At 35.9% G+C, this 25420-nt stretch overlaps 2 protein-coding genes across 8 annotated transcripts; both read right to left on the bottom strand.

Moving 5' to 3' along the window:
- Positions 1-313: 313 nt before the first annotated feature.
- LOC108210180 (protein WHAT'S THIS FACTOR 9, mitochondrial) lies at positions 314-21345 on the bottom strand. 7 transcript variants are annotated; one of them, XM_017381462.2, is made up of 3 exons: positions 20129-21345; positions 19570-19653; positions 314-331 (listed from the first exon to the last, which is right to left on the bottom strand). In XM_017381462.2, exons 1-2 carry the CDS (start codon positions 21317-21319, stop codon positions 19591-19593), a joined length of 1254 nt encoding a protein of 417 aa, XP_017236951.1. In that variant the 5' UTR covers positions 21320-21345; the 3' UTR covers positions 314-331; positions 19570-19590. The 7 variants fall into 7 exon arrangements, 4 of the variants coding, with proteins under 4 accessions (XP_017236951.1, XP_017236950.1, XP_017236949.1 ...); XR_010288947.1 differs by lacking the exon at positions 314-331 and adding an exon at positions 2292-2581 and having other exon boundaries at positions 19980-21345; XR_010288946.1 differs by lacking the exon at positions 314-331 and adding an exon at positions 2292-3232 and having other exon boundaries at positions 19980-21345.
- A 1115-nt stretch (positions 21346-22460) lies between these two features.
- On the bottom strand, positions 22461-24811 carry LOC108207604 (exopolygalacturonase). The gene is made up of 5 exons (XM_017378040.2): positions 24475-24811; positions 24074-24379; positions 23605-23894; positions 23124-23340; positions 22461-22890 (listed from the first exon to the last, which is right to left on the bottom strand). Exons 1-5 carry the CDS (start codon positions 24742-24744, stop codon positions 22654-22656), a joined length of 1320 nt encoding a protein of 439 aa, XP_017233529.1. The 5' UTR covers positions 24745-24811; the 3' UTR covers positions 22461-22653.
- Between the last annotated feature and the right edge of the window lie 609 nt (positions 24812-25420).

A 25420-nucleotide genomic window follows, 5' to 3' on the forward strand; every position in this document is an offset into this window, starting at 1 on the left:
CAATGTACCACATGTAAAGTTTTTTATTAAGTAATATGTTTCCGTGATTTGTCTAATTTAATAATTATAACTAAATAACAAGATTTGTTAACTTGACTTTAGGTTCAATGATTGAATTCAAGTCTGAAAGCGTGTTAAATTACTAGTAAATGTAAATCTGACTAGAAAGATATTAATAATGCAAATTGTTGTTAGATTGATTGTAACCTACGACTTTGTCTTAATGTACAGCATAAAATCCACGAGGATATGACTAGATTAAAACATTAAATACCTGTACGCGTAAGTAATACACCCTGGATTACATTCACGCAAATCAGCTAATCCATTCCTGACAAAATTAAAAAAATTAAAAAATAGCTAATGCATTTGATATATTTCTACAAATAAAATATTAATATTGTAAAACATATTTTTACAAACATATTTCATCGAGAATCTTATGGATACTCTGCACGAAAAATATTAAAAATGTAAGTTTTATAAATAGAGCTTTATAAGATGTATTTTTATATAAATAACATGCTATTTTTTCAAATTAAATCAAATAATTTCAGTATACAACTACTCCTCACTCACACTTATTTTGAAATAAGACTGCCACCGGTCAGGGGTCAACATTCCATTTCATACGCTCTAAATAATACTTTACTTAACAGCTTGTATGATTAAAGAACACTTAAAATACGGTGAAAAAGTTACTTTTCGAAGAACTGAACATAGTTCAGTTGGTATATCATAGATGGCGTCTTTAACACCCAGAGGCAGGTAGCAGCTAGCACGATTATAAAAAAATGGTACGGACTTTTAAAATTCGCATTAAGCGTCTAGATCAAATATATGACGAGGTTTTTGTAAATTATGCGGATATTCTACTACTCCCTCCGTCCCACCAGATTCTTTACAATTTCCTTTTTGGGATGTCCCATCCAATTCTTTACATTCCAAAACTTATCAAAAATAGTCAATGGGTCCCACCACTTCCCAACTTTTCCTTCCTTTTCACACTACTTTTACTCCCTTTTCACAATACTTTTACTCCACTATCTCTCTTTTATTCATTAAAAATTGACGGGTCCCACCACTTCACCCACTTTTCTTCCTCTTTTCCACTACTTTATACATATTTCTTAACCTCGTAAAAAATTGGCTGGGACGGAGGGAGTACTACTTTATGTTCATGTGTTTTTCACGTTGGACAACATTGAAGCACGTGGATTAGCTCAGCAAATCTTTTGTATTTTCCTTCTCAATGTATGGTACTCCTTGACTATTAATGAATGAATCGAAAATTCAATAATGAACTGACGCATACCTACTAATCCATTGACTTTATTAATTCATCGGCGACGGATCCATACGAATTCATATCTAACTTATTGTTTATTACTATTATTATTCACGAATTAAGCTCCTACTTAGTACTCCACGCGTCTCTAAATATTTTTCCTATATTTTTTCTATTTGTTTTTATCACGTTTGCTGACGCACATTTTTGATTGTTATTATCTTTAATTTCGTATTAGTAATAAATATAAAAATTTCACCGTATTAAAGTACTTGTGAATATGAGTCCAACAAGATCACTCAGGTTTATATTTGTCTTATAAATTAGAAGTAAATCAGTAATTCATCTCATGTCATAAACAGTCCCAACATATCAAACGAGAAAAGTAAAAACTAAAAAGACACGGAGGGAGTAACTGAAAGTTGCTTCTACTTTTTATTTCTACTTCTACTTTTTATTTCTATTTTTCTTGTCCCATTTGTATAAACAAGTGAGAATTATTTTTAATAAGTCATAATCAGAGATATTATCCATGTGTGTAAATATTATTTTTATGTTTATTGAAATTTAAGCCCCTGTTCTATCAGTAGAGGAATTGAAATTTAAGCCCTTGTTCTATTAGTAGAAGAACTGGCCCTTAAATAAAGTGATCACATGGCACACATTTATCCACTTACCACTAATACCCAACAAACTTGTTTTTCAAGTTCATCATTTTACTTGCACGTTACACTTCCATCGCATTTTAAGAGTAAAACTGAAGGTAACTTTATTTTTATTAAGCTATACAGTAAGTATGTAGGCACAATAATATATAGTCTGTAAATATGTTAGTAAGTAGTAAATGTTAGTTAGAATTGGCGGGAAAGTTAGTTAAGTTTTACGGCTTTTAGGTGTGTGTGTATATATATATATATATATATATATATATATATATATATATATATATATATATGAACATGAATCCTTTCTGAGATAGAATCTTTGTAACACATTGAGCTAATGACTATTAATGCAAACTAGTATTCCCTTCAATTTTCTTCCCATCAAATTTATAAGCACGAAATCCACATATATTGAAGGTAGAATTTGCACTATTTACATCGGATAGATAAAATCATAAAACCAACTAGTACAAGACATACAGGATGTTACAACTTCCATATTTGTGTTTTCACTCGGATTCCACGAGGAAGAAAGGTAACAAGTGATATTGTCTCGGTGAGGAAGAGAAACAAGAGCAGTAAACAATTTAGGGAATCAATCATCGTCTTCCTTGTATTATAACTTCACCTGCATTTCCAGAACAATAACTGAAAAAAGGTTCCAGCATATGTGAATCGACATGGTTCCCTACTTCCCATGGTTATCGCAGTAACTTGGGTTCTTGTTTGTACCACATCTCAATGTCAATGCCTACATCTCTTTGCATCAACATTTGTCGTATTACAAAAGGATTAGTTTCACAGCTAAGGGAAACTAGTAGAACTTGGATTGTCCATATCTTGCCATCATCATTACTCATTAGCTACCATACTAAACCAGATCCATTTAGACTCATACATGAATAAAATGTATTAAAGAATTATTAGTCTACATTATTTTCTCACAAAAATATATTAATATACGACAAAAGATAACTGTGAGAGTATTTACTTAAATATAGACTTATAATGTGACTTATGTGAGACCACATTTCAATTAAGTGACAAATGAGCCATAAAAAAAGTTAATTTAATTGTGTCAAGTGTTGTGATCATGGCACATTGGCACGGCACCGCTATATCGGTAGATTCATATCTTTGTTCTGGAAAGTACACAAGACACATGGTCCCAAAAAGTATCAGGACTCTGGTTTGCAAGGCTGGTTCTCTTGAAATTTACAGCTTCAGCTCATTCCAACAAGCACAACCCACATCAGCCTGAAGCTCAGCTACCCGGTGTCTGCTCAAAAACAGATCTTTCTTGTGATCTTTTAGTTACATCACAGAGACCAGATGATCAGGATTGATGATATAAAGAAATGAAAATTTAAAGATCAGAAAACACGAAGTTTTTTTGGATGCAAGTATGTCAATGGTTAAGTACATCAGGGAACTAAGGTTTTAATTGGAAAATCATTGTATGTTAGGAATCAATAATTTTTGATGATAACATAAACATTTTGTAACATGTCTTACTTAGAACCTTTATCAAATTTCAGTTGTAATTGTTATGTTTCTTGTCTTTGGGAATTATCAACGGATGGGTAGAATAGGATGGCTAATTGTAAATATCCAATGCCATGTAATTTTATCTAAGTGAAGGATATTCAACTGATGAGATGTAACTATTCAACTGATGAAGACTGGATGATGTTTCAACTGATGAAAATCAAGCATTCAACTGAAGACAAAGTGTTCAACTGATGATGCTGAGGAATTCAACTGATGAGACTGGAACAGCATTCAACTGATGAAGTTTGTAATTCATTCAACTGATGAGCCGGGCATTCAACTGATGAAGTCAAGAGCAGTTGAAAGTAACCAGAACTTTCAACTGATGAAGCAAAGAGCAGTTGAAAGTGACTAGAGCTTAAGTCTGACAAATCACATGGATCGAATTACACTAAAATAGACATGGAAGCCTAATTAGGAAAATAAAGAAGAAGCAGAAACATACTTATCTCATGCAGTGCAATCTGGATCAAATCAAGATGATGGTCAAAGATGAAGACATCTCAGAAAGCATGCATAAGACAAAGTTGTGCAGCATTGTTTTTAGATTAGAGTGCATTTTGTATTCTAGCTAGAAGCTTTGTAAAACTTGGAGTATATAACCAAGTTAGTAGCATCAGTTGAACTTGTTCAAATTACTTGAGAGAAAAATCTGAGAGTTAGAACTTGTTGAGTGATGAACCAGCAGCTGTGCGAATTGTAAACAATCCACAGATTCTTCTATATAAAATCTCACGGGTGGATCATTCAATCCACCCGTATTTTTAATACTTGGTGTTTTTCTGTTTACTGTGTTTTAGTGTATCATCCTTGAATCTTTTAAATTTGTAAAAGATTGTATTCAACCCCCCCCTTCTACAATCTTTCTCATAGTTGGTGTAAAATAACAATTGGTATCAGAGCCAGGTTCCCAACAAACAGGGAAAAAGATCAACACTGCTAGAGAAAGATGGGAAAGAAGGATGCTGGAGTGAAGATTCCTGTTCTTGACAAAGACAACTATTTTCACTGGAAAGTGAGAATGCATCTGCATCTGTTGTCCATTGATGAAAGCTATGTGAACTGCATTGAAAAAGGACCTCATGTCCCCATGAAGGTCTGCACAAGCATGGGAGCTGATGGTGAAGACATGGTAGGTAAGATGATTCCAAAACCTGTCCATGAATATTCTCAAGAAGATACTGAGGAGGTGCACAAGGACAAGAAAACCATGAACCTTCTGTTCAATGGTTTGGATCAAGAAATGATTGATAGTGTTATTAGCTGCACAAGTGCCAAAGAAGTTTGGGACACCATCAGGACCATCTGTGAAGGGAATGAGCAAGTAAGAGAGAACAAAATGCAGCTTCTGATTCAACAATATGAGTCATTCCATTTCAAGGCTGGTGAAAGTTTGAGTGATACATTTAACAGATTTCAAAAACTGTTAAATGGTCTAAAGCTCTTTGGAAGAGTATATCAAGTTAAGGATTCAAACCTGAAATTCTTAAGAGCTCTTCCCAAAGAATGGAAACCCATGACAGTCTCTCTCAGAAACACACAAGAGTTTAAAGACTATACTCTAGAGAGACTGTATGGAACCTTAAAGACTTATGAGCTTGAAATGGAACAAGATGAAGAGATTGAGAAAAGCCAAAAGAAAGGGCATTCATCTGTGGCTCTAGTTGCATCTCTGGAGGACACTGTCAAGGACAAGGGAAAGTCTCAAGTTGAAGAAACTGAGAAGTTGGTCAAAGAGGAGAGCTCAGAGTCAAGCAAAGGAAGAAGAAAGGAGAAAGAAGTAGCTGACTCTGGTGAAGAAAGTGATGGAATTGATGAGCATCTAGCCTTCTTGTCAAGAAGATTCTCCAAACTGAAATTCAAAAAGAATTTTAATTCTGCAAAATCTTTTAAAGGCAATCCCAAGTCTGATAGAAGCATGGTAGACAGATCAAAATTCAAGTGCTTCAACTGTGGGAATGCAGGTCACTTTGCAAATGAGTGCAGAAAGCCTAAAGTTGAGAAGAAGTCAAGTGAAAACATTGACTACAAAAAGAAATATTATGAACTTCTCAAACAAAAGGAAAGAGCATTCATCACAAAGGATGATTGGGCAGCTGGAGATGATTCTGATGAAGAGGAGGAGTTTGTCAATCTAGCTCTAATGGCCAACTCCACAGATCAAGAAGAAAACACTGGAAGCAGTAGTCAGGTATTCACTACAAACCTAGTTGAGTTAACTAAAGATGAATGCAATGCTACCATTAATGAAATGTCTACTGAACTGTATCATTTGCATGTTTCTTTAAAATCTCTTACTAAGGAAAACAGTAGAATTAAGGAAGCTAACACCTTTCTTAGTGATAGAAACAGTGCCTTAGAAGCTCAATTTATTGAATTTGAGAAGCTGAAGATTGAGTGTCAGACAGCCAAGGATGATCTCTTGGTTGTTCTGAAGAGAGAAGAGGTCATAAGAAAGCAGCTTGATAAGGAACAAGAGATCATTGCCAAATGGAAATCTGGTAGAGATGTTTCCACCAATATCATTAACATGCAAGGCAGAGAAACCTTTGTGGAGAATGAATGGAAGAGGAATAAGAAAGTGCTTAAGATATCTGAGAACAGTTCAGGTGATGAGAATACTGATGATGATCATCAGTTGAAGAACAAAGTCTCAACTGATGAGAGTCATCAGTTGAACAAAAACTCATCAGTTGACAAGAATGTTCTCAAGAAGCTTAACAAGAAATATGGTCCTGTTAAAAAGAATTTTGTTAAAGGTGAGAATAGTTCTTCTGAGACCAGTGATAGTGTTAATAACACTCTTCATTCTAGTAACAAGAACAAGAAGAAGTTGGATACTAGTGAGCATAAATCTGAGGAGACTAAAAAGAAGAAAGGAAATAGAAATGGCAAAATAGGAGTTAACAAGCACACCAATTACACTCCCCATGCTAGTGCTCTTAGGAAAACCTGCAGTAAGTGTGGTAGTGTAAATCATTTATCTGCTAATTGTAAAACTGTGATTGCTCCTAATTTGTCTTTGCCTATTCCTATGACATCTGTTCCTCACATGAATTTATCTGCTATGAATATGATGCCTGGTTTATTGCCTCACAATCCTTATTCTCAGCCTAACATGCCATATATGTTCAATCCTTATTTCAATGCCTTTAACATGCCTCAATTTCATTCAAACTTGCATGGAATGAACAATGTATGCATGCCTCAAAGGCCTGTGTTTGAAAACAAAGTTGATATTCCAGTTTCTCAACCAAAACCAAAGATTGAACCTATTCAATCCAAGGAAAAGGTTGAGAAGGTGGAAAAGGTTGCTAAGACTAACAAATCTGGACCCAAAGCAATTTGGGTACCAAAATCAACTTGATCTGTTTGTGAAATGTGTGCAGGGAAACCACAAGAAGAATTTGTGGTACTTGGATAGTGGATGCTCCAGGCACATGACTGGTGATTCCTCCCTGCTCACAAAGTTTGTGGAGAAAGCTGGCCCTAGCATTACCTTTGGAGATGACAGCAAAGGATATACTATGGGATATGGCTTGATTGCTAAAGAGAATGTCATCATTGATGAAGTTGCATTGGTGTCTGGTCTTAAGCACAACTTGCTTAGCATCAGTCAGCTCTGTGACAAAGGTTACAAAGTCAATTTCACTCCTGCAGCCTGTGTTGTCACCAAAGGAGATGACAACAATGTGGTTCTGATTGGACAAAGAAAAGGAAATGTGTATGTAGCTGACTTCAATTCTGTCAAGTCTGAATCTATCACTTGCCTTCTCAGCAAAGCAAGCTCAGATGACAGTTGGCTATGGCATAAGAGATTGTCTCATCTAAATTTCAAAACCTTGAATGAGTTAGTAAAGAAGGACTTGGTAAGAGGTCTACCAAAGCTGGAATTCTCAAAAGATGGACTTTGTGGAGCCTGTCAGCTAGGAAAGCAAAAGAGAAGCTCTTTCAAAAGCAAGACTCTTTCATCAATTGTGAAGCCCCTTCAGCTCTTGCATATGGATTTGTTTGGACCAGTCAACATCATGTCTATTTCAAAGAAGAAATATTGCCTAGTGATTGTTGATGATTTTTCAAAATTCACTTGGACTTTCTTCTTGCATTCTAAGGATGAAGCTGGGAAAATCATCATCAATCATATCAAGGCATTAAACAACAATCCAGATGTCAAAGTTGGAAGGATAAGAAGTGACAATGGGACAGAATTCAAGAATTCTGTGATGAAAGAATTTTGTGAAGGAGAAGGAATTATTCATGAGTTCTCTGCACCAAGAACTCCACAACAAAATGGTGTTGTTGAAAGGAAGAATAGAACTCTTATTGAGGCTGCAAGAACCATGATTAATGAAGCTCAACTTCCAACCTATTTTTGGGCTGAAGCTGTGAACACTGCTTGCTTCACTCAAAACATTTCACTAATTACCAAACCTCATAATCTAACTCCCTTTCAACTCTTCAAAGGAAAGAAGCCAACAACTAGCTTTCTTCATGTATTTGGATGCAAGTGTTATGTTCTAAGAAATCAAGGTGAAAATCTTGGAAAATTTGAGGCCAAGGCAGATGAAGCTATTTTTGTTGGATACTCTGATGGAAAATCATTTAGAGTATATAATCTGAGAACCAACATTGTTATGGAATCAATCCATGTGGTTTTTGATGATAAGAAGATTCAAGGATTCTCAGATGAAGGATTTCATGATAATCTCAGATTTGAAAATGAAGGTGAAGGTGATCTGTATGACAGTGATGATGATGATGACATTATTCAAAATGTTGGAATTAATCCTGGAATTAATATTCCAACTGATGACTCTCTAGTGCAAGGAACAACTGCAACTGGAAATTCAACTGAAGCATCAGTTGAAACTACATTGGAGGGATCAGTTGAAACACCTCAAGGATCATCAGTTGAAAGAATGTCTCAAAGTTTCAATCAGTCTAGAAATAATGAGATGTCAAATTTAGGGGGAGCTTTCCAACATGGAAACCTGAACTTCAACAATGAAGCCACATCATCAAGACAATCACTTCCACCACAAAGAAAGTGGACAAGGGATCATCCTTTTGAGCTAATTATTGGAGATGCAAATGCATCTGTACAAACAAGAAGAGCAACTCAAGATGAGTGTTTGTACAGTGCATTCCTTTCACAGGATGAACCTAAAGTCATAGAAGATGCTCTCAAAGATGCTGATTGGGTTCTTGCTATGCAAGAAGAATTAAATCAATTTGAGAGAAACAATGTTTGGAAGCTGGTGCCTAAGCCTAAAAATAAAACAATTGTAGGAGTAAGGTGGGTATTCAGAAACAAGGTGGATGAGAATGGAGTTGTCACCAGGAACAAGGCCAGACTTGTTGCTAAAGGATACTCTCAATCTGAAGGAATTGATTTTGATGAGACCTTTGCACCAGTTGCAAGACTGGAAGCAATAAGAATGTTCCTAGCTTATGCTGCTCATGCCAACTTTAAAGTTTATCAAATGGATGTCAAGAGTGCTTTTCTAAATGGTGAACTGGAAGAGGAGGTATATGTCAGTCAGCCTCCTGGTTTTGAAGATCCAGAATTTCCAGAGTATGTTTACTTTTTATTAAAAGCACTCTATGGACTAAAGCAAGCACCAAGGGCATGGTATGACACTCTGTCTCAATTCTTATTAGATAATCATTTTTCCAGAGGAACTGTGGATAAAACACTATTTTACAGAAATGTAAATGGTGCCTTTATTCTGGTTCAAATTTATGTAGATGATATAATTTTTGGTTCTACAGATGAGAAACTTTGCAAGAAGTTTGCTAATCTTATGAAGAGTCAGTATGAAATGAGCATGATGGGAGAGCTCACCTACTTTCTTGGTTTACAAGTTAAACAAGTAAAGGAAGGTATATTCATAAATCAAACTAAGTACATCTATGATCTACTTAAAAAGTTTGATTTATTGGATTGCAAAGAAGCTAAGACTCCCATGCCAACAGCCACCAAATTAGAGTTAAGTCCTAATGAGAAATCTGTGGACATCTCTAATTATAGAGGCATGGTTGGTTCTCTTTTATATCTGACAGCTAGTAGACCAGATATTATGTTTTCTACATGCCTCTGTGCTAGATTTCAATCTGATCCTAAAGAATCACATCTTATTGCTATAAAAAGAATATTCAGATATCTTAAGGGAACACCAAATCTTGGCATTTGGTACCCTAAAGACTCTGGATTTGATCTAATTGGATATTCAGATGCTGATTTTGCAGGATGCAAAATTGATAGAAAAAGTACAACAGGCACATGTCAATTTCTTGGTGACAGACTGATTTCTTGGTTTAGCAAAAAGCAAAATTCTGTATCAACCTCTACAGCTGAGGCTGAGTACATTGCAGCTGGAAGCTGTTGTGCACAATTATTGTGGATGAGAAATCAATTACTTGATTATGGATTAAACCTCTCAAAAATCCCAATATTTTGTGACAACACCAGTGCTATTGCTATAACTGAAAATCCAGTACAACACTCAAGAACCAAGCACATTGACATCAAATACCACTTCATAAGGGAACATGTGATGGCTGGTACTGTTGAAATGCATTTTGTTCCAAGTGAAGAACAAATTGCAGATATCTTCACAAAGCCTCTTGATGAATCCACATTCACAAGGTTGGTGAGTAAATTAGGTATGTTAAATTTCTCCTAATTTAGAGTGAATTTTTCTGTAATTTGGCAGCCAGAATTTGATTAATTTTGATTTATCAAAATTGAATTAATTATAATTCTGGATAAAATCTATAATATTTCAACTGATGAACTAGTGAAATTGTTTCAACTGATGTTTGACACAATATCCTCCTGCGCTGTTTTTCATTCAACTGATGACACCAGTTGAAGACGCCTTCAACTGATCTTCATCAGTTGAATAGGAAGTTTAAAGAGGCGCTTATTTCATCCGTTGAAAGTATTATCAGATCTGAGCCGTTGAAATTTCTTTTGTCTCTCACCTACTTTATACACACGATCGTGTGTGTAATTTTTGTAGAGTTCAATAAGAGTAATTTCTTCTCAACGGTAATTTCTCAGCCAATCACAGCAATTTTCTGAGAAAGTATTTAAGTGTTTTAATCTATTTTCATTTCTTTTCATCTTACTCTTTCGAATTCTCAAAGCTCTCTTCTCTCTCTGTGCAAAAACAAGTTCTAATTCTTCTTCAAGCTTTCTCTGTAACTGCAATGGCACCAATGAAGAAGTACACTGCACCAAGTGGGTTTATCTATGAGAAGAACAACTTTGCGTCATTTGTGGATACCAAGGCTGTGGAGGAGAAAGAGTATCACAGGATGATGGAGTTCATCAAGTCAAGCCAGCTCTCTTATGCTATGACTGAAGCTCCCATCATCTACCATGAAATAGTTGAGGAAATGTGGACCTCTGCAGAGTTTAATAGTGAGCATGAAACTCTAACTTTCTCTGTCAATAATAAATCTTACTCTGTTAATGCTGATGTTATGAAAGCATGCTTTAAGATTCCTGAAAATACTGTTTTATCTTTGCCTAGTGATAATCAGTTGGTTAATTTACTTTATGCCATGAATTATGTTTTGCCAACTGATGCCTTAGGTAAAATAGAAAGAAGGGGTCTTAGGAGAGAATGGAGTTATTTATGTGATGCTTTTATTAAGGCATTTTCTGGTAAGATTAGTAATTTCAATGCTCTTACTTCCCAGATCTTACAAATGCTTTACATGTACCTGACTAATGAATATTTCAACTTTGGTGGTTTGATGATCCAAGAAATTGGGGAGAAACTAGGTGATAAAACTGATAGACCTAGGAATATATATTATGTCAGATTTCTTATGATGCTAGCTAATCATCTCAATGATAAGCTAGTTATTACTAACAAGGAAGCCAAGCTTCCCAGTTTTGTGCAGGAAAAGAGAGTCTTTAAAGACCTCTTTAGGATGAATTTATACCCCTCCTTGGAGGTGGTGTACCTGCCAACAATGGAGGCTGGAAAGCACAAAGAGGTACATGGCTTTCCTACTACTCTCTCTCAACCCTCAACTTCTTTGCTTTCTGCTATCAGGGCTGTTGAAGAGGCCCATCAACAGCCTACACAAGTAGCAAAACCCTCTAAAACCAAGTCTTCTAAACCAACCTCAGATGCCTCCCAAAAGGCATCTGTTGTAAAAACTAAGAAACACAAGCCTGAGGGGAGTGTGATTGGAGGAAGTAAGGGGGAGGGAAAGGGTGATCATCAAAGAAACCCTAAGGATAAGGATGGAGAGGTGAGTGCTAACCAGCCTAGCCACTCTGCAGTCTCCCAAAAGACTGTAGATGTTAATATGGATTTAAGCACATCCCTAGCAGCATCCTCCCAAAAGGATGTTGTTATTGAAAACAGTCCTCAGCCAAGGACACAGTCAAAAAGGGGGAGGGACACCACTTCTTCACCTGTTAAAGCCTATGGGAGAAAGAAGAAAAGAAGTGATGAATCAAAGCACTCTGCACACACACAGGAATGTATTCCTGTCATTTCTCAAATTCAGATTGATGTGACTCCAATAAATGTGGAGTCACAGCCCCCTTCTTCAGTAAATCCAATTACCCATATTCATGATCTTACTATTTCTACAACTCAAACACAATCCCCAACCTCTTCTGTGGATGTGGAATTGATTCACACCACACTTGTAAATTCTCCATCTTTAGATTTCATGGAGAAGTCCCCCTCTGAGATTGATCATCATCACTTTGATGATTTGTTGGATCTTTCTCTTCCAATTCCTTCTTTTGTGAAAGTGTGCTCTGTGGATATACCATTAAAATCAATCACCACAGACTCAACTATCACAGCCTCTAAACCTATTTCTTCATTTTCTTCAACTGATCTTTCTCATCAGTTGACAAGTGTTTGTCCTTCAACTGATCTGCTTAACAGCTCTCATCAGTTGAATGCCTCCTTTACTCATGTTTCAACTGATGTCTCTCATCAGTTGACAACTGCTACTACTTCAATTACTTTACCTTCTTCTACAGCAGTTGATCACATGGTAGCACAAACACTTTTAGGATTGAGTGGAGTGAGCTATGGAGTGGAGAGGCAGCCTAGTGAGCTGGCAAAAGGAGAGGGTGTGGAGAGTCTGGCATTTTCTTCTAGCCAGGAAAAAGGAGAGGATATGAGTGACCCTTTAGTAAGGGTAAGTGAGGGAGAGGTGAGTTGTGTGGTGAGCCAAGGGGAGCCCTTGATGCAAGAAAAGAGAGATAATGAGAGAAATGCAGGTGTCAATGAAGGGTTTAGTGAACAAGAGATTCAAGCTGAATATAGATCCATATTGGATAGTGTTTCACTAGACCCTGAGACTTTTACTCATGGAATGTCTTCCATTCAAGATTTTGCAAGATTGGATAATCAAGCAGCTGAGAGGCACCTTAATCTGATTCACACTACATCTTCCATGCTTAGAGCAAAGGAGGCATTTACAGCTCTGCCTGCCAATGCTGGAGATGATTTTCAGTATGATGATAGTGATGAAGACCTCAATGATGCTCTTGAGGAATCTCTTGGTGAACAACCTACAACTTCTCTGCCTTCATGGCTCTCCATGCAGTCTGCCAATGCAATTGTTGTTAGCATGGAGCTGGAAAGGCAAGCCTCCACTCTTCTTCAATCACAACCTGGAAGCTCATCCTCCTCTCAAGCCATCTCTGCCACCATTGCCAGTCAAGCTCTGGAAAACCTCAAGCTTCACAAATATCAATCTCTCCACTTTCAGAAAGAGATAGAGCATCTCAATTGTCTCATTGCCTCTGTTAAGACTGATCTGACCAAACAAATTGATGAAAAGCTTCCAGCTCAGGTCAAATCAGCTATTTCTGGTTCTGAGCAAAAACAACTGCAATTGGAAAAGCAAGTAGAAGCTCTGGAAGGCAATGTCTATATCTTAAACTCTAGAATGGATGAGATGTTGCAGCATCAAAGAATTCAGACTGGACTCCTTCAACATCTTCTTCTTGCCTCTGGTGCTTCTCTTCCCAGTCCATCCCTTACACTTGCTGCTAACAAAAAGGGGGAGAAAGAATTACCAACTCCTGCAGAATTGATCAGTCAAATTCCTCCTCCTTTCCACACTGAAAGGGAAAAGCAAAAGATTGAAAGGATGAAAGAATTGGACTCCATTGCAAAGAGAGTGGCTCAATTGGGCAAGAAATCATCTACATCTTCTACAGCCACCACAGCTCAAATCTCTTTTCCAACCACAACCACAATTCTCAGGGTAATCACACCTGAGATTGTTATTCCCTCCAAGACAGAAAAGGGTGAGCCATCATTTTTGAATGAGTTCAAGCCAATTCTGTTTCCAAACAATTGTGGTTACTCCAGGCCTGGAAAAGACTCAAGCTCAATCTACTTTCCACTAGCCAGGCCTGACAAAAATGAATACAAGCTTTTGGGCCAAGAAATCAAAAGTTATAAAGACTGTGCAGATGTGGCCTTAAAGGCTCATTTTGCCATCATCCATAGAGAAGGCCAGAAGCTGTTTATTGGAACTGGCCATCCTCACTACTCATTTGCAAAAGCTGAAGAGGTGGCCAGAGAATGTGAAAAAGAGGAGTTTGAATCCCAACTCACTTTAAATCAAATAGAGGTTGATGAAAGGTATGCTATTGAGCTGGAAGAGGAGTTGGCAGCTGAGCTTTTAAATGAGGAAAGATTGCCTCTTGAATCTTCTCCAAAGAAAAAGAGAGTCAAATCTAAGACTAAGATGCCTGAGGCAGCCAAGAGAAGAGAAGAAGTGCCAGAAAAGCCTATCTCAAAGCCTTCTTCTCCAATCAAGGACACCACAGTGGTACATCCAGATGTCAACTTCCATGATGAGCCAATAATGCCAAAGGAGGAGCCAGTTGACTTGGAAGATATCCCAATTCCAGCTTTTCTTGTTCAAGAACCTTCCAAGCCAAAGAAGAAAGTCAAATCTGTGGCTAAAAGGATGGCTAACCCTCCTAAACCTCCAAAAGAACCTGAGAACCCTGATGACTATCTCATCATTGCTAACATTGAAGAAATTTCTGAGTTGGATCTGGAGCTGGATGATCTTCAAGAAGTAAGAGGAATAGAAGCAACTTCAAAGTTACCTGAAAGATTGGTATTCTCTTACAAAAACAAGGGTGATGTCATCTGGCCTCTTCACAGAGTTCTGAATTCTGAGGGATTCAGTTCTCTAACAAAAATATATGGATCTATGAAGAGGACTGGAGGATTTACACCACCTGCAAAGCAAATGGTACTAAAGAGAATCCTTGAGATCAGGAAGGAATGGAACTCAGATGCTAGTCTACAAAGAAGGCTGAAAATTCCCTACACTGGAAAGAAAATTCATCATGAACCTACTCCAGTTATGGAATTTAGGGACAATCAAGGTGTTAGGAGATTTTTCAGACCTAAAGATCAACTCAAGGTTGCTAGCTTGAATACTCTGAAGACTCTCCAATCCAAGCTCAACAGACAAGATAGTGATGAAGAATGGTTCTACAGGATCTTTCAGAAGCAAATTAATATTCTTGAAGAAAAACTTAAGTCCAGAAGAAGAAGATCTTCTAGGAACAAGTAACTGCTCAGTCTAGAGGAGCATAATCATCTGTAATCTTTTCTAACTCTTGTATTTAAATTCTGCATTTTATTTTATTAATGTTTTTGTTATCATCAAGTGTAGAATTTATGTCTGCATCTTCTCCAGTCATAAATTGGGGGAGATTGTTAGGAATCAATAATTTTTGATGATAACATAAACATTTTGTAACATGTCTTACTTAGAACCTTTATCAAATTTCAGTTGTAATTGTTATGTTTCTTGTCTTTGGGAATTATCAACGGATGGGTAGAATAGGATGGCTAATTGTAAATATCCAATGCCATGTAATTTTATCTAAGTGAAGGATATTCAACTGATGAGATGTAACTATTCAACTGATGAAGACTGGATGATGTTTCAACTGATGAAAATCAAGCATTCAACTGAAGACAAAGTGTTCAACTGATGATGCTGAGGAATTCAACTGATGAGACTGGAACAGCATTCAACTGATGAAGTTTGTAATTCATTCAACTGATGAGCCGGGCATTCAACTGATGAAGTCAAGAGCAGTTGAAAGTAACCAGAACTTTCAACTGATGAAGCAAAGAGCAGTTGAAAGTGACTAGAGCTTAAGTCTGACAAATCACATGGATCGAATTACACTAAAATAGACATGGAAGCCTAATTAGGAAAATAAAGAAGAAGCAGAAACATACTTATCTCATGCAGTGCAATCTGGATCAAATCAAGATGATGGTCAAAGATGAAGACATCTCAGAAAGCATGCATAAGACAAAGTTGTGCAGCATTGTTTTTAGATTAGAGTGCATTTTGTATTCTAGCTAGAAGCTTTGTAAAACTTGGAGTATATAACCAAGTTAGTAGCATCAGTTGAACTTGTTCAAATTACTTGAGAGAAAAATCTGAGAGTTAGAACTTGTTGAGTGATGAACCAGCAGCTGTGCGAATTGTAAACAATCCACAGATTCTTCTATATAAAATCTCACGGGTGGATCATTCAATCCACCCGTATTTTTAATACTTGGTGTTTTTCTGTTTACTGTGTTTTAGTGTATCATCCTTGAATCTTTTAAATTTGTAAAAGATTGTATTCAACCCCCCCCTTCTACAATCTTTCTCATAGTTGGTGTAAAATAACATTGTATACTACTCCCTCCATCCCACCCAATTCTTTACATTGGGGTTGGGCACGGACGGCTAAGAAAAATGTATATGTAGTGCCAAAGGGTATGAAAAGTGGGTAAAGGAATGAGACCCGCTAATATCTAATTAATAGATGAAGACAAGTGGATGAAAGTAGTAGGTGAAATTAATTTTCAAAATCTTTTGCGAGGGATTTACATAATTCTGAGTCTCTGAGACTCTGACAACTAATTCGTTATGCCCAGCTTGTCCTTGTTCTATACTGTCTATCTCTCTATTGTTTTGCTCAAATTTCAATAATTTTCATATTCCTTATAAAAAAAAGTGAAAATTATCAACAGTACCCTTCTGCTTTTTGCGTTTCATCTAGTTTCATTTTGCATTGTCGTCTTATAAGTGATACCCTTGTATTCTGAGTTTCATATATATCATACCATTTCATACCCAAAAGTTAGTCAACCGTTAAAATATAAGGGTACCAAATATAAAAGTCAAAAAATAATGGTAGATACTGAAAAAGGTAAATAGCATAAGGGTACTATAAAGAATATTCTTTCAAACACTTCTGTAGTTTTAATCTCATGGAATTCTCTTTAACTAAGAGACAGTCCAGGAAGCGAAATCCCCAACACCCGTAAACTGGGATGCAAAATACAGCTATTAATTTTGACACAAAATCCTACTTGGTTTCGGAATTCTGTTTGTATATTAATTATTAATAAAAAGTTACTTTTAGGATAGAAATTGGATAAGATTTTATTATCATCGGATACTATTAGATTAGGGTTAAAGGGTTAGAGAGAGGCTTGTGGAGGAACTATGACCTTTCTTGGTTTGACAACATTAAAGGTTACAAGTTTTCTTCTCTTTTCTGTTAGTTTAATGATGTCTTTTGATTATCTTAGTTGTTTTACTTGTTTAATCATTAGCGAGTAGTAGTTTCTAGGCCTTAAGGGGAATCTATGTTTGCACTATGATCATGGCATGTTTTTCATAGTGATTCGATTGGTTATGGTTATTCTAATCGATAATTATTTAATATTAATTTGTGTAATTGGCCAATATTATGAATCAATTCTATGCAAATAGGAGTATGATCGACAGATATACTACAAGAGGCACAAATACAATTAGCAGAACTGAATATGAGGGCGAGAGCATCATTGGATTTCTGAAAGCGTTAATGCTCGAGCGAGATTAACATTGCTTTAATTACTTGCTTAATTGGATTACTAAAAGTATATGTAAACATGTTCCAGTTGCTTAATTGGATTACTAAAAGTATATGTAAACATGTTCCAGTAGTGTTGGTACTTGATAAACAAAATCTAATGACTTGATTATTGTAATTATTTTAGTAAAAGCCAGTTATGTGTAACAGTGCAAGCATGGTGGACCTGATGTCCTGATTGTCCTGAACTTTTAATATATTAATTTAGTGTCTTTTTAGTTAGTTTTAATTTAGTAATATTAGTTAGTTAAAATATCTCATATTCATCCAAAGGCCTAAAAACAGTAAGCCACCTAAGACGTCCCCATCAATCAATTGCTGGGACCAGGACCCTTGTTAGATACACAAAACATATGAATTAAAAACAATTTAATCGAATACTTAAAGTTCAAATACAATGTAGTCACACAACCGCATTTTCAACTTTAACGAGAACCGAGGCATCATCTTCTTTGTTGTGTCTTTCCTTCTGCTCTGTGAACATTTAAGCTTTCTTTTTATCCCTTCTTCATTATTCTTTAGCTTTTCTTCTTAAAAAAGCTACGTCCCCGCAATTTAGTGGCGGACTTACATTGGGCCTAACACATGTCCAGGCCCATCCTAAAATTTTGATATATCAAATTATAGTGTGTTAACAAGGACCAAACAGAGGTGTTTGTCCTCACAGTTTTGGTTGCAGCACCTAGGAGGCCCAGGTCAAGGCCAGACAGAAGTTGTTTAGTATTGGTTGGTATTTTATTTTTTTTACCCCTAATTTTCGCCCTCCCTTGGTAAAAACTAAGGGTTCGCCACTGTAGAGATGTTGTCGATTGTCAGAATTGACGAATTGAATCAAATAGAAAAAAATATAAATAATGAGAGAAAGAACGCTTTAGTCTTCTTAACTCTAATACTGTAGTCTACTGTCTTACTCCAAGACAACATGAAGTCACTAACTCTAATGTTTTCTACTCCAAGACAAACTGGAAGTCATCATGTAACTGATACAAGATAAATAATATCATTTTCTTATAAATGAATAAATAAAAAATATGAAAAATATAATAAATATAATTTATAATTAGTTAAAAAAACAGATAAAAAGTAAAACTACCATCAATGACTAAAACTACCATCAATGACCTATATTAATATTAAAAAACTTACAGACAGATGATCAAAGTACATATCACCTCTACTATCCATTTAAAATATATATATAAATACTGTAAAAGATAAATCTCTAATAAAAAACATAATAAATTGGTCAATAATATTTAATTAAACTTCAATATATTATCATAGAGTCTCATATAAAAAATATATATAATGACGTTTGAAATTAAATTATAAATAGGAAAATTTGAATTATATTCTTGCTCATGCTTCACACGGGTTTAAGCCTAGTATATATTAATTTGAATATACATACAAAAGAGGCTTGACAGTGTAGCTAGGAGGCACAGACTCTTCGTTTTGACTGCATTATGCAAGTCCGACTCGGGGACTCTGCCCCGACTCGACTGAGTGCTTATCAGACTCACCAAGAGGAGAGTCAACGTGAAAACGGGGTTGGACTCGGCCCCGAATCCAATTATAAAAAGCTCAATCCAAGGAAAAGGTCCAGCTCGATGTCTTTGTAACCTAATTTTGTTAGCAGCTGCCTAGACACACACACACACACACACACACACACCTTTTATATATACATAGAAACCTCAACATTTCTGCCTTTATAACTTATTTTTAGGTATGAAACTTTCAGTACTTGTTATGGATTATGACTTACGAATGAAAATGTTAAGTGTTTTACCTGTCCAAAATTTATCATGAACATATTGTATATATGTATATATTATTATTTATTTGTTGAGTCCCGTATCCAAGACTCTTTGACGTTTGACGAATCCTGTATTCGAGTCCGTGCTTCCTCGCAGCGTATTCATGCATTTGTCCTCTCAAACAACAAAGATTTCTACAGTTCAATGTCTTCTATTTCTTATTATATAGGTAATACTGATCTGTCTTCATATGAAAATGATAATTTACCTTATATCATGATTAATAATAGATGTTAAGTTGGAAAGCCAAAAAAATAATCTTGCAAACAAAAAGGACAAAGGATGTACCTAAGTGAAGAAAGATCTGCTTTATAACATTCTCCAGTTGCCTCTCCTCTCCAGTTTCAGCTCTATGACATTCGGCTCAACCACCTAAGAGCATACATTAAGATGTCAGAGTGACATACAAGAATCAAAAATATAATATAGTACTGGAATGTATGCTAAACACCAGAATGAGCACAAATGATCATAATACACATTCTATAACATTTCACAAGAGTCATAACTTCAAATTCAGGAGCATTAACAGCCACAGCCAATTGCATTAATAATAAATCGATATAGAAAACAAAGCTGAGCAATGTAAATTCTGAAGTAATTTAAAAAGTACAAAAAGTTTTAAAAATCCAGCATCTAGAGGCACCACAACAGTAAGTGGTTGATGAATCAAAGACTAAAAACATTTAAACAATAACCTGTCTTCTACTTTTCTCCCTTAATCCAATAGAAGGACTTTATGTCTTGCGGAAGATCATATTAATCAATAATATGGCATTTCTTATTAATCAACAATACGGTCTTTCTTTGATTTCATCATATATACTTCATTATCACTACTTTGAACCTCTGATACGGAAGAGCAATCCAATTTTGACTCTACGTCTTGTTCCCGGATTATACTATAATTTTCTTTTCCTTCCCTAGCAGAAAAAACAGACAAGTTCTTCCGCCCGTCAGGTCTGACTTGCAATGGATTCCTCTTCACTCTTTTATTCATGAGATCAATATAACGATACCGCATTTCCATCAGTGGATGCACATCAATCAAAGCAGCTTTTCGATATGCCTCCCTCAAAACCACAGTCTGTGTTCTAATCTTATTGGACATGTAAAAAATCCCAGGATGATGCATCACAGCCTTCTTAAATCTATTCCCAAATCCCAAATAATCCCCTAAACAACATACATTATCTATCTCTGTCTTCTTCGACACACAAAGATGAAGCAACTCATGCAGAACCGCCACAGTCCATTTCTCCGCCTGATCAGTATTAGGCCCCAAATAAGAAGCATCCTCATAAGGCGAAATATACGGCAAATTTTGCCACTCAGCAACCCAGTCCCTTACCTTCTTCTGCAAATCAAACCCTCTGGGAAAATTCATCGAAAACCTAATAGGGATTCTTCCCTTCTCCCTCATCCTCAATTCCATAACAGAAAAGGCCAAATCTTTTCTCCAAGAAACCAATTCCAACCCAAACCCAAAATTCTCCATACTAACAATCTGAAAATAATCAGGAAAATCGGGAAGTAAATCAAGAACGTAATTAAAAGGCAAGCCCAAATCAAATTTCAACTTATCAATAACAAATAAAGGAAGCTTGTTTCTTTTCGTCAACATTAAAAGCTTCACAAGTCTCTCAGCAGAATCCAATTTTTGCTTAGCTGAATTACAAATCAAAGTTTCCAACTTATGTAAACTAAGGGCTTGTTTAGTGACTCTAACTTGAGGGTGTGACAAAGGTTTAAGAGACAAGAAATGATTAAATACAGATGGGTATTTATCGATGAACTTACTGGCGGTGGTAGGGAGTTTCAGGTGGCCGGAGACGGCGGCGACGGGGAGGGTTTTAGAGTGGTGGGAGAGAATAATGTTCTTGAGAGAGATGAGTTGTTTGAGATTTTTCTCTTTCTCCACGGCGTTATCGAGGTAAGGGTCACGAACCCATTTGATTCTGGCGTCGACAAAGCTTCTCAAGTGCTGCTGGAGGGGGTGACGCCGGAGAATGGCGGTCGAGCTGGTGGTTTGACCCATGGAAATTTTAAAATCTGTTGCTAATGTTTCGGGTTTCATTGCTACTTTATAATATGGAAAATGTTTTTATAGATATTATTTATTTACTGAATAATTGGGAAAAATAATAAAAAATATATCATTAAAAAGTATATTTACTCTACTTTAATATGCAAATTTCAGATTTTAAAAATAATAAACAGATACTTTGTAATGTTTAGTCTAAGATCGGTCAATTTGACTTCTTGAAAAGCAAAATAGACATTTAAAAGGGGACGGAGGGAGTATTATCATGGTAACTTGCGTTTTACCAATTATTTTTATGTAAAATAATTCAGACATCATTTACATAATAATAATTATATGAATATAGATATAAATTTTATAGATGAAAAATATAATAAATTATACCCTTTTTCAATCAAATATTATTATATGAACTTTTTCTTTTATAATATTATATGAATATTGTTATTTTAATTTTGTACTCAATTTTGTGAAGGAAGCAATTTTTGTTGTATATATGATGTATCTAAATACTTACGTCACTAGTATCGGATTGATCATCTCCTTGAGGTTAAAATGTGATGCTAAAAATTTGAATTTTACATATTTTGTGAATATAAGTGACATGTCATATTTATATTCAGTTATGATTAAAAATCGCATACTACACGTTATCAATTTTTACTTAACTTCAAATATTTACTAATTTTTAATTTTTTCACGTATGTTGTTGAATTTCCAAAAACAATATTAAAATGTAAATTTTAAGAATGTCCGAATAGAAAAATTACATGTCCTTTCACGCTAATCAGGGGCGAATGCTTTAGTAAGCGGGGGCCCAGCTTCAGCTGGGTGAGATTTTTTAGGTAAAAGTAAATTTTTTTTTACCGCTGGGTAAAAAAACAGAAAAGCTAAATATTAGTTTCATATTAAACATTTTGTGAGTTATATCTTGAGAGAGCAGACTTGGAAGTAAGCAGAGAGCACCGAACAGACCTGGAAGTAAGCTAATTCGACAAGCGTACTCTTCATTTTTTTTTCAATTATCAGGTTGGTTTTGGTTTATTATATGAAAAAATAGTCCGTTATGACTTATTATATTAGATAATCACTTGTAAGTTTTTGATTATGCACATAAATATAATATAGACCAAACTGAGAAAAAATGGAGCATATTGTATTAATTTGTCGGGTAAAAAAATAATAAAAGAGCAAAGAAAAAAAAAGAGATCCTCTAATTACACAAGAATTAACAGCAACCCATGGAGATGCACAGATGGTGGTGTTTTTATTGACGACAACCACAACCCCGATCCAGGAAGAATATTAATATGAATGAGAAAAGAGTGTCACTGAGCACAGGGTGGTGGGAAAATTCTGCCGCCGAATTTCGCGTTAGCATGTGCACAAGCACAGTGAGTAGTCCTATCTTTTGTATTATTGCCAATGTATTTAATATCGATATCAAATAGTTCTACGCCTTGGCACGGAACACCACTGCTGCAGTTGAGGCTCACTGCCACGTTAGAGCTCGTGGTTCCCCTTACATTCCTAAACTTGATGTTGCTTAGCTTCACCCTTGATGGCTGCAATGAGTCACTTACATTGTTATTATCGGACTCGGCTAAAAGACGTGTCTGAGTGTCAGACTTGGTAATAATTTGAAAACATGTTTTTGATTTTAAAATAAGTGTAAGACTGTCCATACTCATACTCATGTTCGAGTGTCGAATATCTGACATGACATGAGTACTTGAGACGAAATGAAGAGTCGGGATAATATAGCGAATTTTATGTGTAAATATATGTGCACACTTACGGTTGGTTTATTGAAGGCATAGTTCTGATCAATAATGATGGGATTGTAGACATCGTTCATGACGAGGTTACAATATGTAATGTTAGTCGCCTCTATTTGTGGCGAGTCATGGAACGTCTTGATCCTTGCACCATTTAGCGTTTTGGTGAATGTACAATTTTCCACCCAAACGTTGCGAACATCAGTCTCGTACGTGAACCTCCCAAGACTCCCCACGCTGCACCAGGTGCATTAGTATGAATTAGTTAAGAAAAACAAAGTATTACTCCCTCCGTCCCGATTTATATGAATCACTTTGGCTAGCACGGTTTTTAAGAAATTAAATAAATGTAGTTTATGAATGTGCCATTGTAATAATCTTAAATAGATGTTATAAATGTAAGGTTCAGTCTTTTGAGACATCAAAAAACGGAAGTGGTTCATACGAAATGGGACAAAGGGAGCATAAAATTATTAATCAGCTTGATTTAAAGAGTTCTACCTGATGCCATGTCCAGGACCGCACATGATGTTTTTGATGTAGACGTCGATGCTACCGTCGCCTATGGAAATGCAGTCATCACCGACGCCTAGGAAGGAGTCGAGTATTCTGACATTTTTGATACGGCCGATGTGGATTCCGTCTGTGTTTGGGCTTTCGTCTGGAGATGTTATGTGAACATTTTGTATCAGCACATTCTCGTTTTCGTATACCTTCATGTTGAATCCCTTGCCATTCACCAGGTGTATGTTTTCGACTATCGAGTCGTTGGATTGGGCTAGTACAAGAGACTGCAGCCATCATGTATGTTGATTATAATCAGTAGTAGTCATTAGTAGCCTTTGGTCCATTTTATAAATTGTTTGATTTTTTTCACGTATTTCACGAGTTTTGACAATAACGACTTATAAAATGGAGCAGAGCGGGTATGTATTTAGGGAGATGGAAGAAGAGGGAAGTTTTTGCTTACGTCGGGTAGAGGCGTGCCTTTTTCGCCAACACCTCTAGTGTGCCATATTTTCTCTCCTTGTGCATTGAGTGTACCTCCACCGTTAATGACGACTCCATGGACGCCCATGATATTGATCCAGAATCCCTTCGGGAATGATTGCTTGTCTGGCTTGGCTAGCAGAGTCCCCTGAATCTCGATTACAATCTGCGGGGCAGCGCATGGGCCGCGGAAATCAAGTTCTGCTGTTAACCACGTCCCTCTGGGTATAACTAGTTTTGATGGTGTAGGGCAGCCACAAACTTCTTGCCATGCTGCTATAACACCCTACACACAACATAAATTATACATAACTAACTAAACAAGCTATGTTTTAATTGGTTTCTCAAAAATTTTGTCCCTAATTTATATATACTACTTACGTCAGTTGCATCAGACTGACCATCTCCCTTGATGTTAAAATTTGATACATCTACACATTTGAATCCAGCTCCGCCTGCCACGGGATGTTGAGCCGGGTCGACTGGTTGGCCTCCCCCGCGGCCCTGGGTGCCGGCCACCAGAGCTCGACGAGTGATGGGATCAAATGTATCATCAAACTGATGAGCGTTAACTAGACACAATTCTAGCAAGACCATACACAAAACTCCTAATATAGCTCCTTGGACATTATAGCTTCTAATTGAACCCATGCTACTAATTCTTATTTCCTATATCCAAGTGACTTGAAGAAAAACACCTAAAATGAATTTAAGGATTGATTGGCGTACGTAGTTCAAATCGTTTTATATTGATGAGTTTAGTCTAATAATAGCATGCTCCAATAGTCATTAACAGCATACTAGAATGCCTGTGAACCACTAATTAAATTGTACTCATCAAAGACTAGCTGATGTTATTTTTAGGATCATCATACGTACAATTAGCTAGTCAATTAGTGAACAAGTCATAGCGATAATCCAGTACTATATTGTCTTCATTCTTTACTTAAATACTAGCTTATGCGGTTAAAATAATTTTTTACTATTTATTATTTCTTATAATTATAACATATTTTTATTTGATTACATTATTATCTTCTTAACATACTTATATACACTATTCGCTGTTTAGATATAAAACTTTCTACATATTGATATTTGATCTTATTAAAAAAAATTCTAAAAAAATTATCCACAAATACGTATTATGATATGGATTTATTTCGAATGATATGTTTTATTTTAGCAAAATCATTATATTCATAATGATTTCCGAAGAGTTAAAAAGAATTATGCAACTGGCTTGTGGGGTTTTAATCTTTGATAAAATTTAAAATTTATATTTATAATTGTTTTAAAAGTCTAATAGGCAACTTTAATACATGAC

The sequence above is a fragment of the Daucus carota genome, chromosome 2 (genome assembly GCF_001625215.2).
Source record: "Daucus carota subsp. sativus chromosome 2, DH1 v3.0, whole genome shotgun sequence".
NCBI classification, from domain to species: Eukaryota; Viridiplantae; Streptophyta; class Magnoliopsida; order Apiales; family Apiaceae; genus Daucus; species Daucus carota.